This window comes from Neodiprion fabricii, chromosome 1 (genome assembly GCF_021155785.1).
Source record: "Neodiprion fabricii isolate iyNeoFabr1 chromosome 1, iyNeoFabr1.1, whole genome shotgun sequence".
NCBI lineage: Eukaryota > Metazoa > Arthropoda > Insecta > Hymenoptera > Diprionidae > Neodiprion > Neodiprion fabricii.
In genome coordinates this window covers 26,888,891-26,904,359 of record NC_060239.1, presented here as the reverse complement: position 1 = coordinate 26,904,359, position 15,469 = coordinate 26,888,891, and the positions used below count along the sequence as shown (strand labels likewise).

General features: G+C 38.6%; 1 protein-coding gene across 2 annotated transcripts in view; it reads right to left on the bottom strand.

Moving 5' to 3' along the window:
• Window positions 1–9,060: 9,060 nt before the first annotated feature.
• The window catches only part of LOC124174349 (carbonic anhydrase 2), a 28,556-nt gene continuing 22,147 nt past the window's right edge, over window positions 9,061–15,469 (bottom strand). The window contains exons 4-8 of one of the 2 annotated variants that reach the window (XM_046553402.1): window positions 14,944–15,039; window positions 12,281–12,395; window positions 11,040–11,135; window positions 10,336–10,517; window positions 9,061–9,358 (exon numbers count right to left, since the gene is read on the bottom strand). In XM_046553402.1, coding sequence (XP_046409358.1) covers window positions 9,290–9,358; window positions 10,336–10,517; window positions 11,040–11,135; window positions 12,281–12,395; window positions 14,944–15,039 — 558 coding nt within the window. In that variant the 3' untranslated portion in view covers window positions 9,061–9,289. The remainder of the gene's footprint in view (window positions 9,359–10,335; window positions 10,518–11,039; window positions 11,136–12,280; window positions 12,396–14,943; window positions 15,040–15,469) is intronic. The other variant, XM_046553410.1, reaches the window with a different exon arrangement.

Genomic DNA, 15,469 nt, shown 5'->3' with positions numbered 1-15,469 from the left:
ACAATCTGTGCAGGTATAACTTTTCGGGGGATTTAGATGAACTTGGCAATAAATTTTAATAACGTTATCAAAAACCGTGAGACATTTTCGAAGAAAATTTTAGAGTCCTCTAAGGAATACGAGAATGTCATTGTTTTCACCAGAGTTACGGGATCGAATTCTTGTTAAATTACATCACGCCAATTTAATGTAATGCAATGAAAATGTTTTCAAGGCAGTACAGTGTGGCGGTGTTATATTGTAACAGATAAGACATCGAGAAAAAATTTATTTTGTATAAAAATTACATGGTTCGAGAATCGTGGGAAGTACGATACAATTACTAATTACTTCATTTTCTTTGCCCAAGTGAAATATCGTTGAGCTAATTGTATCGAAAAACTTTCTTGCGCTATTTATACTCAGATGTCGAATTTCTTCTTTTATTGACTCATTAAAAAACGTGTAGAGACAGAGCTGAATCACAACATAATCGAACGCTTGCGAAATACTCTTGTTGAACATTTTCATCATATTTTAATTTTAAGCGTGATCAAAGACACAGAGACATCGTGTGATTCATTCCAGAGTAATCTACTCGTCTTATAACCTGTCACAGTAAATAATAATACCGCTAATCTCAAGCTTATTATAAGTAACTTTGCGACTCGTTATAATGTATGTATTCAATACTCTGCTTCCATTGTTGGGTAACTGAAATTCCTGCATTCAAATGATACGGGAGATTTTCCATAACGTAGCTTCCATGATAACTACTTGTCACACCACGGAGTGGCATGAGACTTTATTATTAAATACTACATTTGGCTGTCAATTTAGTAAAATATCAGATAATTTCGAACATAACACCGTAGCAAGTAATATTATATCTTTTTGAACGGATCGCCTTGGGTGATCTACGGGTGATTAATAAGCAAGACGAGAACCTAGCCCTGTGAGAAATCACAACGGTGACGTCACAAGTCGGCAATGATACTCGCGTGACATCACTGGCAGCTAGAGAATATCAAAAACATATTTTGCCTCACCTTTCAACGGCATTTCAGACTGTAAGCCTCGATTTCTTCACTCAAATTATTACGGCACGTGTAACCGCATCAATCTCCACTGCAACGGGATGCAGGGAAGGACATTCGCGGCAATGATACGCGAGTTACGTCGACGGCCAACAATAAGAACACGTCATGGATACCACTACTACACCCAAAGTTCGAATTCGTACAATTTTGTGTCCCATCGACCCAAAACGACCTTGATGGCTAATTAGACGACCTCGTGCAATAATAGGCAATAGTGGTTCGAATGAATCATTCATGAAATGTAGGCGATCTAACGCGTCATACGTAGGTATGGTGAGTCTGCCGAACCGCAAGCACCATACCGATGCGACTTGCCCGTTTGCCCGTTGCCTGGTGCGCATTTTCGTTATGCGAGCATCCGTACAACGGCGATTAAATAAGTATATCTACAGCGGCGTTTGTAGGCGTGCATGAAAATGGCATGAGGAAATGGTCACGCTGTGTTCACAGAGGCGCTTCCCTTATGATTTGCGCAATTTACACGGTTGTCGAAACGACAAAAATCGTTACCAAGCTGTAGTGGTCCTCTTTCTTGCGTCGTTATATCCGAGGTGAATGATTATTGCCACACAATCGTGCGTCGTATAATTAATTTACCGACGGTGCGACCGTTGCATCTGTGTACGCAGAGCCGATAAATTTTCCGCTGCTGAAACATTATAAATTATTCAGTCCACGTAACGTGACATATAATTTTATCGGCGCTAAATTGAAAACCGTACGCGTTCCGATGGCTGTGCTACTGCACAGGGTCCTTCCGAAAGGATGTTTATCTGTAATATGATAAATTGTATTCGGGACGTAAGCGTATTATGGATTAAAACAACTTTAAATTTCAAGTTCCATAACAAAATACCTCACACGATTAAGAATGCAGCGTTTCCCTTTTGACTGTACATATTTTAATTTACATCTACGAGACATCTGACTTTTGTGAAATCCCGAGATGAGGTTACTGAGTAATTTATTGGAGCTACTAAATTCACGTTTAATTCTTCAGGTCAAGCCTGAGAGATCAGATTACTAACAGGACTCTGAGTTCTGAACGAAATAGAACTAACAATAAGTGCAATCCGAAAACGACCTCCTCCCGAGACTTGGTTGCAGCGGTATCTCGGAGCTGTTGTCTGATATGTACGGGTAGAACTCACTGCCTGACCGTGCGCGCATCATTTCACTGTCTGACCGGCACGGGTAGCAGCCACTGCCTTACCATTACGTTTTACGTATCGGGCGTTTTATCTACGGCCGGCTTGCCTGGCTGGTACACGCAGCTTTCACTGCCTGAGTATTAATTGAACAATCTACTGACGGACTGCAGTTCAACAGTGGCTGACTAGGACAGAAGCGACTACTGATATCTTGTCGACGCTCAGTGATCAGGCACCGATGGCTGTCGTGCTTGCTGCAGGTATTTGACACCGGATTAGCGCTCTGCGCATTTGTTGGTAAGAAAATTAGAGTTTAACAGGGACGTAACTAAGCATTTAGAGGCACGGACGCAGATTGGGTCACCTGAGTACATAATGAAACATATTTTTCCAACGAAATATTACGAATTAATTTTTTACCCACTGTTTCAGGGGCCTCTGGACAATGCCCCGGCTTCGGCATCCTAGTTATGCCTAGTTATGCCTATTATGAAAAATATTTACTTATATATAAGAGACTCTTGACTTGCTCACTGTTTTGTTTTTTGTTATTTTTTATCGAATGCTCATCACCTTTTTTACCCTGTGTCGATGTTCATGATATTCGGAAAAGTACATAAATTGTCCTTTGCATTGGCCACACATACTGGTCCGATCTCGTGTACATATCGTAATTAATTGGCACCTGGCCATGAGACACATTTTGATATCAACTGGATTGCCAAACAGCAGTAAAACATTTCACCGGAAGTCGCTAACTGTTAGTTGTCTATAAATTGTGGGAAACTAGAAATACGTTTTACAGCATAATCAAGGCGAAATGTGTGCGCTGATGACCGCGGCTAAGTTGGGTAACGAAGAATCTGCAATGGTTTCAGCGTTCGAACATCGCTTGTGGTTCCGAATCGGCATGTAAATATGTTCTGATTTAATACTCAATTACTTTAACAATTTTGTGTGTAGCAAATACTTGATCAGTTTCACGTGAATAAATATAAAATTTTCCCGCCCACTCTTCAGCTGACTAAAAATATGCTTCTTATATTTGAAACGTGCGCAACTGATAATGCACAGATGGTACACATTATTTGGTATGCGTAGCGCCTGCAGATAGAGTGAAATATGGAGAATCTCTTTCAACAAATATTAACTACTCATTATTTTCCTCCATGCATATACCTATTCTCTCTTATCTACATAATGAGATAATTATGCAGGAGCGAAAAGCTTCCCAAATTTAAATTGAAATCATGGGCCTTTTGCATGCACAATGCGCTATACTCGTAAGTCGTAATGACCAATCGTAGCATTTTGTTTCTGACTTGATTGTCGCGAAGAAATCGCCTGAAGGATGTCGTCTATTGACGCTCCTGATTCGTCCACAAAATATCTCGCCAATGACGAGTGAATTTGAAACAAAAGAGTAATGTATTCAACCATATGGCACTGCGCGTGTTCACACTTGTAATTTTTTCCCTACAGTCGGCTTGCGCTTTGACGTGCGGCACAGCATGTAAATTAACAATGATTCGCTATCGGTCGACGCGCTGCAGTGAAACATATTCAATAATACGTAGATACGCGTATAAGTAACTAAGCTGCTCGCAGCTGCACCTGAAATTTGCGTTGATAACATGTACTTAAATAAAGAAGTGATAATATGTAGCCAAGGTTCGAGATGCATACGGCAGCATACCATATTTGTAGTTTTGCTATCTTTGCGTTCTTACCTACATTTAAGGACTTGCTGGACAAAGGAAACTATATTTGTAACAGATCCAGTAACAAGGATGCAAAGTAAGCAGCTTCATTAATTTTGCATCGGCGAGGCACAGACGAGTGAAAAGTGCGCAATCATGTAGACCAGTTTGTTCAGCCATATTACTACAGTCGACCACTACTGCACAGCCTGCACAGCATCTGGTTTAAGAGAACTTGAGTTATCCTACATTGAGCGCCACGTAACTCTCGTATTTATAAACCTTGCCTTTCTCGTTTGTATGAGAAAAGCTACAAGCCTGCGGGTTCGTTGAAGTTGCCGTTCGTCGGAAACAAAACAAGCTGCTTTCAGACACTTGTCTCTTCGTCTTTTGCAGCACCTGACGCACACGAGTTGCGGTCGGTTAGACCGTGGTGGCATTCAGTGTGAAGGCATACATATCCTCGAAAACACGCAAAGGTGAAAGGTTTCGAAAGACTACCGTACAAAGATGCATTGCGTCATTGGTAGAATTCGTAAAGCAATCGAATCTGGTTATATCCAGATTTTACACAGCTTTATAACAGAGTGGCCGCTTATAGCTTGTCACAGTTCGTACACGCATCGCCGGTCGCATTTGATTATTTTTGTTTCTTTTTATCTCTCTTTTTATTAAACAGCCAACGTTACGTGCGTGATTAATTAATCTGTACTGACGCGCACGTTGAGTCATTCATTAGCGTTACTTACTATCCAGAATCGTTCACCTAGTCGGCAAAGGTGACGAATGCCGATTGGATATATGCGCTATAGAAATAAATGTAAGGTACCATCAGTGCGGCGTATTGTGCGTAGGGTTTGAATAAACAAACTTCCCAACACGGCATCGTTTCCTGCCGTCTTCATCCGTAGTACCTTACGAATTTTATTCTCGCCGTTAACGTGCATGTCAATGCGGAAATCAAAATTCAAACGAAAAACCTTCAAGATATATGTGGCCACTGTATTTCGGGCTCAGCGTTATCCTCGATTTTAAAAGCTGTACAGAGGCTTGCCATTTGATCCGCAAATACCAAGAAGGAGAAGGATCGCCAATCCGACACGTATTCCCCGAAGTCATTAAACACCCGTAAGCCGTTTATTACACCAGAAACTACCGGCCAGTATATATTTGATCTAAAAGATTATTTTTTGCCTCTTTTAATTATAAAACAACTGAAAATTTTCCACGAATACGTTTTAGAGCGAACGACACGTTGATCTTCGATCAAAGAACTTGTAATGTATAGTGCGGAATTCTAATGGTCTGATACGACGGAGTTAGTTATCGTAAAGTTTTCTCCTTTTAATTGCGAAAGCTCCTCACGGTGGTTTAATGTAAAAGTTAATCGTACCATCAACGAAATACAAAAACTGTCAGCTGTCCGCTGCAAATCGGAATAGACGGAGCCGCTCGTTCGTCTTCTTCCCTCTGCTAGCTTGTTCATTTCGTTATTTATTTTTGCACCACGCGCGGTCTGCTTTCGCACAGCCTTGATTTCCTCCAGGCGTCCCTGAGGCTTCAGGCCTCGCAGAGTTGCGGACTAGCAACCGGTTCACTAGACTCGTGACTCGGTTAGTTGCCGTGCTGTCTACATTTTTATTTACCCACGGTTTGAATAGCTTTGCAGAATTTCTTTCAGCGTATGCGTCTCGTTTATAACACCTACACACATCACTCAATAGCTGCCTACTGCGCACATCCACATGTTTAGAGGCTGTAAACTCGACAAATGTTGATAATTCACACGTTACGACGGCATATTCGTTACAAAACTTGAAACGGTTCTTGGATATTATCTAGGTATTATTAATTATTGACACTTTGATGCGGATCATGTACGTGCAATTGTTGCACAAGGACAAATGAACATCTAACAAATAAGAATATTCTCTTGTGACAGCGCAATTTTGACTTGATTACAATTCATTACGATCCTCAATAACGACTATTTCCGTTTGTCGAAGAGGTGTGAAACAATTGACCATTATTATGATTAGACTGTAAAATGAACAGATAATCATTTCACACCGTCATATGTAGTTATGTTTTTCTTGTCTTCGAATAGAGTTAATTAATGGTTCAAAGTTTCTCGCGCGGAAAATGTCGGCAACAGTTGAAACTAGGACAAACGGGAAACTTTTAGGACGGAAACGAAGCAACAGGTGGATTCCCAATTGAAATTTCACAATGCCACGCGTACGTAAAGCAAATATTCCTGAATTTTGATGTGCCTTTATTTACTTTTTCACTATCACAGTTGACGCTAAGCCCAATTACACAGTCTTCTATAGGTATGTTAAAGACTAATATTAACAGGAATGATTATCATCTTTTTTCCAAGTTACATTTTACTGCGGGTACAGTTATCAATAAATGTAGTTGCCAGTATTTTTTTGAAGTCGTTTTATTAGCTTTCTTGATGGCTACGTTTGTGGAACGAAAGTAGCCACAGATGCAAATGATCGCTGATGAATGACATCGTTTCATTCGTACGGCTCTATTTGTTCGTCAAAATTGATTAGAACATCTTTGGTAGGCGTATAAATGATGTTACAGTAATTTTTTAATTTGTTCATTCATCTTATAATTTTTTCGATTTTTATGAGACTAACTGATTATGATTCAAATTTCATTCCACAGCATAGTCTGTGATTATAATAAATTTATTAATTGCAATATGCAAAAACGATAAATATTCATGAACTGTTCGCATCAGAAATTTTCAAACTAAAAAGTTTGACAATTCGCGACACAAATAAATAAACGTGCATGATTATGAAGTAAAACAACAACACTATACACCTATAAGCAAAGATTACAATATTACGTGTGTGTAAGCTATAGAGATGAATATAATAGGTATGAATATAATGGGTATAATATATTTAGATAAGAGACTTTCACTGCATAATATATGTATATGTATGGCGTGCATGCATGATAATAAATTGATTAATATAATATAATATGCATGTAAAAATGTTGTAATTTCGTAAAATATATGTATAATAGTCTTGAATTAAAACAAAGCTTCGTAGGCATGCTGCATGTATGTGTCGCAGTGTGCGGGTTGACAATGAAAGATGTTTTTAAATACAACGCAAAGAAGGTGCAGAGGTGGGGCAGAAGATGACTGTGAGAAACGTCACAATTTACGAAAATATAAAATAATTATTTACAGTAGATCCACTCTGAGTCTCTGGTCAATTTTTTTCAACGTCAAATTCAGATTTCTCTCGCTCGCATTTGAAAATTTAAAAACCGCAATACCGAGTAAGCGTTCTTAGGCAGAATCTACTGCACCGTTTTCGAATCGTCAGTGTCTGCAGAATCAATATAGCTGTTGGATGCCCACGATTTTATATAATCAAGTCACGTGCATCACTTGACAGTTGCAGATTACTTTATGCCGTGGTTATGATCGCGTGCCGTTGAAATTGAAGCGATACGGAAGAATGAAAATTGATTACCTTTTCAAAGACAGTATAATGTATCTCAACGATATTGCGTACGTGTATGTATATACATATATATATATATATATATATATATATATATATATATATATATGCGTAGGTATTATGTGTAATAGGTATTATATATATGTAGGTATATATAAATAAACGAAGTCAGAAACCCTTAGGATAACGTAACAGGATACAATATAATGGTATAGAAGATACAACATATAATAGTGTGGTATAATATTCATATATATATATGTCTGTGTATGTATGTATAATTATATATAATTCGTTAAATATCATAGCATGGTCAATTCTCTAATCGTTTTAAAAATTTTCGGACAAAGCCGTAAATTGTATACATCAACTATTAAACGACTACAAGGTCTGTATAACTATCCTATAGATACTAAAAAGTTAGAACAGCTCATATGTGTGTTTACTATTGCTGAAATGACGGCGAAGACGGAAATCGGCCAATATTTGGCTCGCAAAATTTAATCGAAATGTCAAAAGCATGCAAATAATCAATTTCAAGAATACCCTTCAATCCAACCACGACAAGTATTCTATTTCAATTTCAATTATGGTATTCCTGTATTATAGTACCAACACTCAATAGAGTTTTATTTTTTATCCTTAGTAACTTGAAACCATTTATTGTTTTACCGCTTATCTCAATTGTATTGTATAATATGTATAGGTATCATGTATTAAAATGTATAATATTAATTTTAAGTAGGCACAGACATCAACCTATCAGATCTGACAATGATTAACATCAAGGACGACAGTATTTATATATCCTATCAATAAACCGGCTGCAAAAATTCATTCAAAAGAAAAACAATGTTTATAATCCAAAACCGTTCGATTTTCGTTTAGTTTTGTTCGCATTTGCGAATAAGTTACTTCAATTCTCACTGTCAAGGAAAAAAAAACAGAAAGAAAAGTCTATATATAACCAGATATTGAATTTTATTGATTAAATCTACTTCTTCCGTATCACGTATGCGTGTTTTTCTCCACATACGTTACGGATATATATAACTACAACGTTTCGGGTCCTCTCCAGCTTGTGTATTTAAAGTAACATCGAAATGCGATTTTAATTTTACAAACCGTGTGTAGTCCATCCCCGCGTGTTGGTTAGACAAGTAAATAAATATACGTACACTGTAACGTGCACATATATTCATGTACCTAACTATATTAAAGCTGTTTTCAACCAATGAGGCTGTGAAGTTTATATTTTCTTCGAAAACCTTTCGCACCGTCTTCTGAAGATCTTGAAAATTACGACCAAGATAGCGTTTACAACAACGTATATCTTGTACGTATTAAATATACTCGAAAGTTAGCACGCATTTTTAACAGACTAGCGTTGATTGATTTAATCCAGCGCCTAACCACATGACAAATATAACATAATCTACTATACGAATAATCATAATAATGTACGCTGCGTTCTCCCCATAATAATACATATTAACCCACCGTTCGCTTTCAAGCCGCGCTCAAATCTCTCGTCATAAGTATATTAAATCAATTTTTAACGGATGACAAATCTATATACTTCTATCTGCATATTTTCGTTACACTTTATATTTCCTAGCTTCTTTAAGTTTTATTTACTTCTTTTGTGTTATTTATATCTTACACGTCTTCGTGTTCTGCATGATTTAGGCGAGAGATTTGAACATGACCTAAAAACTAACTCCCCCTCCCCACCCCTCCCCCCTCCTCCCCTCGATGGCCGGCAAAGACACATCCCAAATACTCCTCTGCGTTATACCTGCAAATCTCCGTTCTTCCATAAATAGCGAGGCCCAAGCGCACGATTCCTTCCCTTTTTAGAAGCTTCCGCACTCGCGAAGAACGCGATTGCCGAGCGGCAGTGGCGGGCGGAAGTTGTTGATCACCTATGGGAGAAGAAAAATAAAAATAAATTATAATGACGATCACGGTAAGGCTTGTGAGAAAACAATTTCCGTATAGGATATGGGAAAAGTGAATGTCAACATTTGGTGACAACAATTTGTTGAGGATTATACGATACACGGTTAAAGTATAATAGTTGGAGTAACGATGTGATTGACGAACTATTTATCATTCGGTTTCAGAATAGAAAATCACGCTCAGTGAATTTATGGATAACAATTAAATCGTTCGTACGATAGTGACGGAGAAAGAATCATTTATTCTTCGACTAATTGTACGTTGTGATTTAACTCGAAACCCGCACCTAATGCAGTTTGTAATCAATTCGCGGTTGATTGAGATTTTCTTCATTTTATAGTCTTGCACATCATTCACCTTGAACGTTTTTCTTTTACTTCTATTCTTTTTTCCGAGTACATCGTGTTCATATTATCTTTTCATAGGCTTTTAATCAAACCAATGTACGAGTTTACATGTTATACAATAATCCGAGCTTATACGACGAGGTGCGTGCTTATAAATAAATAAACGTCCATGATTTCTCCACACGTATCACGCCGGTTCACGATTCAAGTTCAACGGTCGTTTTTAAATCTCTGCACGACCGTGTAAGTGCCTCGTTTTTTCCTCTCGCCTTCTGTCGGATTCTCTTGTTTTTTGTTTGTTTGTTTTTTTTTTTTTTAACAAGTACTCCGAGTACAACTCTAATCTTACATAACATATCCAGCAGCGATGCGAGGCTATTAATGTCTTGGAATTTAACGCGATTTCCGAGCATTCGGCACGTTTCGAGTTTTGTCTGCTGCTGTTTTTCCAATAAGCGATCCAACGAATTTATCCGAGAAATTCACGTATATTGTCATGTTCATCACTTCCGCCAAAGAGGAACTCGAGCTTAGGAGAATAATAAAAGTAAAAAGAAATCAATCGAGGTAGATTATATAAGGAAGTAACTTACAGCTCCGTGATTCTCGTGACAGGGACATTCTTCGTCGCGCGTGAACTTCCTCAGGTTACGGAAGATGTTCAACTGATGGTGAGAGACCTCGATGTACTTCTTGAACAATATCCAAGTAACACTCTCGTTGCAGGGTGGTGTTGTCAGTGAGCCCAAGTACGTCCAATACCCATTGTCGTCGGCTAAAGTCAGAAGTGAAAAGAAAACGCGTCTAAAATACTGTAGACAATTTGTTTCTTTTTTTCTTTTTTTTTTTTATACAACGTCGGTTGAGAGTTCGCTGACGCAGGTTGTCTGCAATTAATTATTAATTTATGTCGTACCGCCTATTATACATAATTTAGGTCGAATTACCGAAACATTCACAGTCGACACTATACAAAGACTATGCTAAAACCTAACGAGTCCTAATTTGTTAAAATGCGTACGAAGCAGGTTTGATGTTGTTACTGATAGCGACGAAGCGTAATAAAACAGCCATAAGTGTCTAAATACTCGTTTACAGCGCTGATCACCGGAAATGTTACGCAAAAGTTTCCATCGTTTTACTTTACAACTTCAACGAAACATTCGACGGTAATTTGATCCACATATTTGAAAAAAATGTTTTTCTATAAATAGGTTAATGCTTTTTATCACACTGTGAGACATTCGTGACCAGCGCCTTGCCTCAAATTCGTACAATAGAGACATTATTTACTCACCTTGCAAATTGCACTTGCTCTCGTGCCGAATGATTCGATCTGCCCAACGCATGCAAGGGTTTAAGCATCTCTGGCTACCGGCTCGGCCACTGCGAGCTACTCGAGCACAATACGTCACAGATGCAGGGCACAAAGGTTAGTAAGTATGTAAGTAAGTAAGTAAGTAAGTAAGTAAGTAAGTGAATACAGGGAGTGATGGTGATACTGTTAAAGATTGAGGGGTGAAAATTGCTGGATGATTTCACGAGTTACGAGTTATGAATTATTATACAACGTTATTATGTACGTAGGATTGGAACAGTGACGGACCTTGGCCTGGCTATCCGATCTAGCCGCCCGAACGTTGTACAGTTATTATTTTAAATAAAAGGACAGTAACGGGTCTCGAGGCATTCGCGTCGTGCTTTTGGACATGTCCCGAGTCTTCGTGGTGTATATTTTGAATATAATGTAATTGATCACTGCAAGGACAGATAATGACTACTGACCGTATCAATTGGCGCGAGAAAATCAATGGTAAAGAATATTGAAGGATAAGCGAGAGTAATTCCGAAATGAAATCAGGGCAGTATTTCAAAGTCAAGATTTGGATCATTCGACGTTCGATGATTCAAGCACGACGTATTACCGTGGCATGAAACCTTGATTTCAATTTGTTTCAAAAGTTTTTCGTCGAGTTCCGTAAAGATCGGTATGTAACGCTTGTACATGTAAGAAAGGCGAGTTTTATTTAAAGAATGGACGAAAAACAAGATAACTGCCACAACAGGGGACAATCCGAGTAAAAACTGTATCCGCGTACAATTTCTGTCCATTATGTAATCCGCAAAAACCACTTTTCACTTAGGTTTATAGAAAATAAAGTTTGCAACTATGTAAAGAAACAATTCTATAAATGTAATGCGTGGTTACATAATGTCGTCCATTGAAAATTTGAAAAATTACCAATTCGCTTTTACGCAAATTACACATAATTACATTAGCAGGGTTGCCAAATTTTCATGCGTTAAATTACTGGCACTATAATTCGTCAATATTACAGGAACGAGTCATGCCTAAGACGACGGGAACTGAATAAGAGAAAACGGAAAGTTTTTTTTTTTTAGTTTCATAGTCTTAAGTCAATCGCAAGCAGGATATACGATGGTTGAAAATAGAGAGGATTAGGAAGAAAAATTAGGGTGGAGAATAAGTTTGGCGAAATGTACGAGGTACCTAACGTTTAAGAAAGGTGGACTTACCGGGTAACAGCTTGCTAGGATCGATGTTTTCCGTGATTTTAACGACTTCGTCGCGGTGAGAGACGTACGGCAGAAGACGAGCGATCTTGTCCATCTCCTCGTGGGTCTTTCCCACCTGAAACCGAGAAAGAAATCCGTGATCGATCGATCTTTACATTCAAAATTGCATATTAATTATATACGAAACGAACAAATAATTCTGACAGCAAGCCCCGTGCGGTCAGCTTTAAGACATGTAAAAACCGCATGTGGTTATTTTATATTCAACACCTTGTAAAGACGTTTATAGGTACCGCGAACAGCGATACGTTGAATTTAAGTCTTATCGGATAATTGAGACGTATAAGTATAGAGGTGGAATAATGGAATGCGGCATTTGCAAATTTATCGCTTATCAATTACCCTTTATTCAATTAGCACCGACGGATCGCATACATGTGCAGAACAATGCAGAGAGACGACCTCGGCACATGGGCGAAGGATCGTAAACTTCTGTCTGATTTTATGCCTGAATCGACGAGAGAATGAATATTGAAATAAAAATGGCAATAAAGCTCGCTAAGAAAATAGAGATAGGTCGATTATCCGCGATTCGGTGTTTACGGAAATGTACGGAGAAATAAGTTTAACAAGTCGGTGATCGGGGACACGGTATTAACGCAACAACGAGGTCGTCACGACAAACATGAGAAACAGTGGCACAGTTTGATCGAATCCTTTGTTGTCCATTCGGCGAAGCGGCAAAAGGCGGCAGAAAATAAAGCCAAGAATCGCATGCATAAAGGATATCGCAAGTAGAAGTCAGAGACCTATAAAATAATCACGTATAAGAAACGGCATAGCTAAATGACATCGATTGAAATGATTGGGAACTAATGGGTTGCTGGCGTGATTCTTTCCTTATTTTGTATTCTACTTCTTCCTTTCATTCTTTGTCTTTGTCTCTGTCATCGGCATTGCTCGTTCTGCGTGCATGTGCAGTTTCTATTTTCCTCGTACTTTGTGAGATAAAGTGTATGTATATGAAACAACGTGTAGCTGGAACTCGTCGTTAATGACGACGTCACGGTCGGTATATTTGTCCGAGTAAACGCGGTGTACGACCGTGAATGAAAAACTCGTTTCTCTGATATAACGATCGTGATAAAACACAACCTAACCCAACCTAGCGCTGTACCATGTGCTGCCAGATTAAATTAACGCCTCTCTTAATTCCTGCGCCATAATATTGTTGAACCAATTGTTTGAAAAGAGTATTTTTTACTTTGAATTCGATTTCGCACCATATTTATAACGAACGCGTCATCGACTTAAATTTCAATCATTGACAAAATGAATACAGTAGCCTTTAGGAGTACTTCAAATGATAATTTGTGCGAACCGAATCGAGTAATTGGTAAAAAGTTTGAATCGGAGTCTGTAGACATTCGCTGTAACCTGTTGTGAAGATCTTGATTTTATATCTAGTATCGGTTATAGAAGGAGATGTCTAAAAGTCAATGTTACGATTCTGTCCCATGATTCTCGCTCACGCGAAATAAAAATAGATCAACAATAAGAGATCGACATAATTTTCAGTTACACTATTTCTGCATTTCATGCTGACTAGCAATTGAAATAAACTCTCGTTTTTGCGTTACTTATCTTTGCCCCATTTTGCCAGGGATAATTCGGACGAAAATTGTATTACATTTCGATATAATTTTTCCGCACTTTTAACTGGCTAGAAATTCTTGATGAAATTAAGTTTTGAGAATTCAAGTTTGAACGGCGAAAGAGCGCACGAAAGTTTTGTTTTTTTTTAACTGTTTGACATTAAGGTTGTCAGACCTCGAATTTCTATCGAAAAATGATGAATATTAGAAACTCAATGTCGTTATTAAGATTGTTACTCCGATGTCCAAGAATTGACACGCAGAATTCTTCGTAATTAAAATTGCCCACTTGAGTGGGAGAATAATTCATGGAGTGAACGCAACGATAAGAAAAACAAAATACGACAAGCGTGAAAACGGTATGATAAACAGGTGACATAAGTAGTCAATAGCCACTACAGCAGATTTACGTTGAAGTCTTACAAGGAAGACGAGACCCGTTTCAAAACGTAAAATAATTCATCGGACGAGATATTGCGCTCGTTCAAAAAATTCTATCGTTTAACCGAAGAAAAATTGCATTTCGTATGCAGACATCGAGGGAGAACTACCTACATCGTTGCAGAGAATGGAAAGGAATTTGGAAAAAAAAGGTAACGGATCATCGGCAAAGTGTATCGATATTACGCGAGGGCAAATGTACGCATTATGCATCGCGGTTATGCGATAATAGTAAGTGTCGTAAGAATATGGCGACTGGATCAGAGGCTGCTGACGATGATAAAGAAGCACTGGCACGGGTTCCGCTTGCAGCAGCTTACGAGTAAAATACGCTTGGTTTATACAACATTGAAATGTTTTTACACACTATGCAGAGACTTACGTAAGAGTTTAGCGAATCCCGACGCTGCCGGCAAACTCGGAAGACCTAAAAGATAGCGAGGAAGGAACGGCGAGCGAATTGCAGGTGGGACCTACCTTATATGTACATGCCCTACCGACGTGAGAGAGCCTAAGCCTTTTTTTCCTCATTGGTCGAGGATTTCAACAAAACTGAGAATAACTCACCTTCAGAAATACGCCCAGCACGGCCAAACCATCCGGCGCCTTTGCAGCTTCGGCGAAGGTGTTGTACTTCGTGGTGTTCCAGTGCACGAGGTGGAGCTGAAAGGTCGAAAAGAGGAAGTACGTTAGACAAATTAATGCCGCGATACTGCAGCGACAATTTTTACATCCGTACGATCAAGTATAAACGTCGTGTGCTCTCAGGCATGCTGCGAATTAACTCACGATCGGGTAGTAATTGCTGGTTCTATGTATAATCTAACGATATACGGTCTAGTGTTTGCGCACCATGACGCGATAATTGAATAGAACGTAACAGAAAGATAAACGATTAAGATCGACGGAGTCAATAATTCTCTCCGTTGCGTACAGGCGATTAAGGGTGGATATCTTCGAATATCAAAGTTCATATACGTCAACCGCGAGAAAGGGCTTCACAGCCGCATTCTATACGCAATTCTTGACGAAAAGATTCAACCACATTTTCATTTGACGCAGAAATAAAGAAATGGGATGAATTCCATGAATT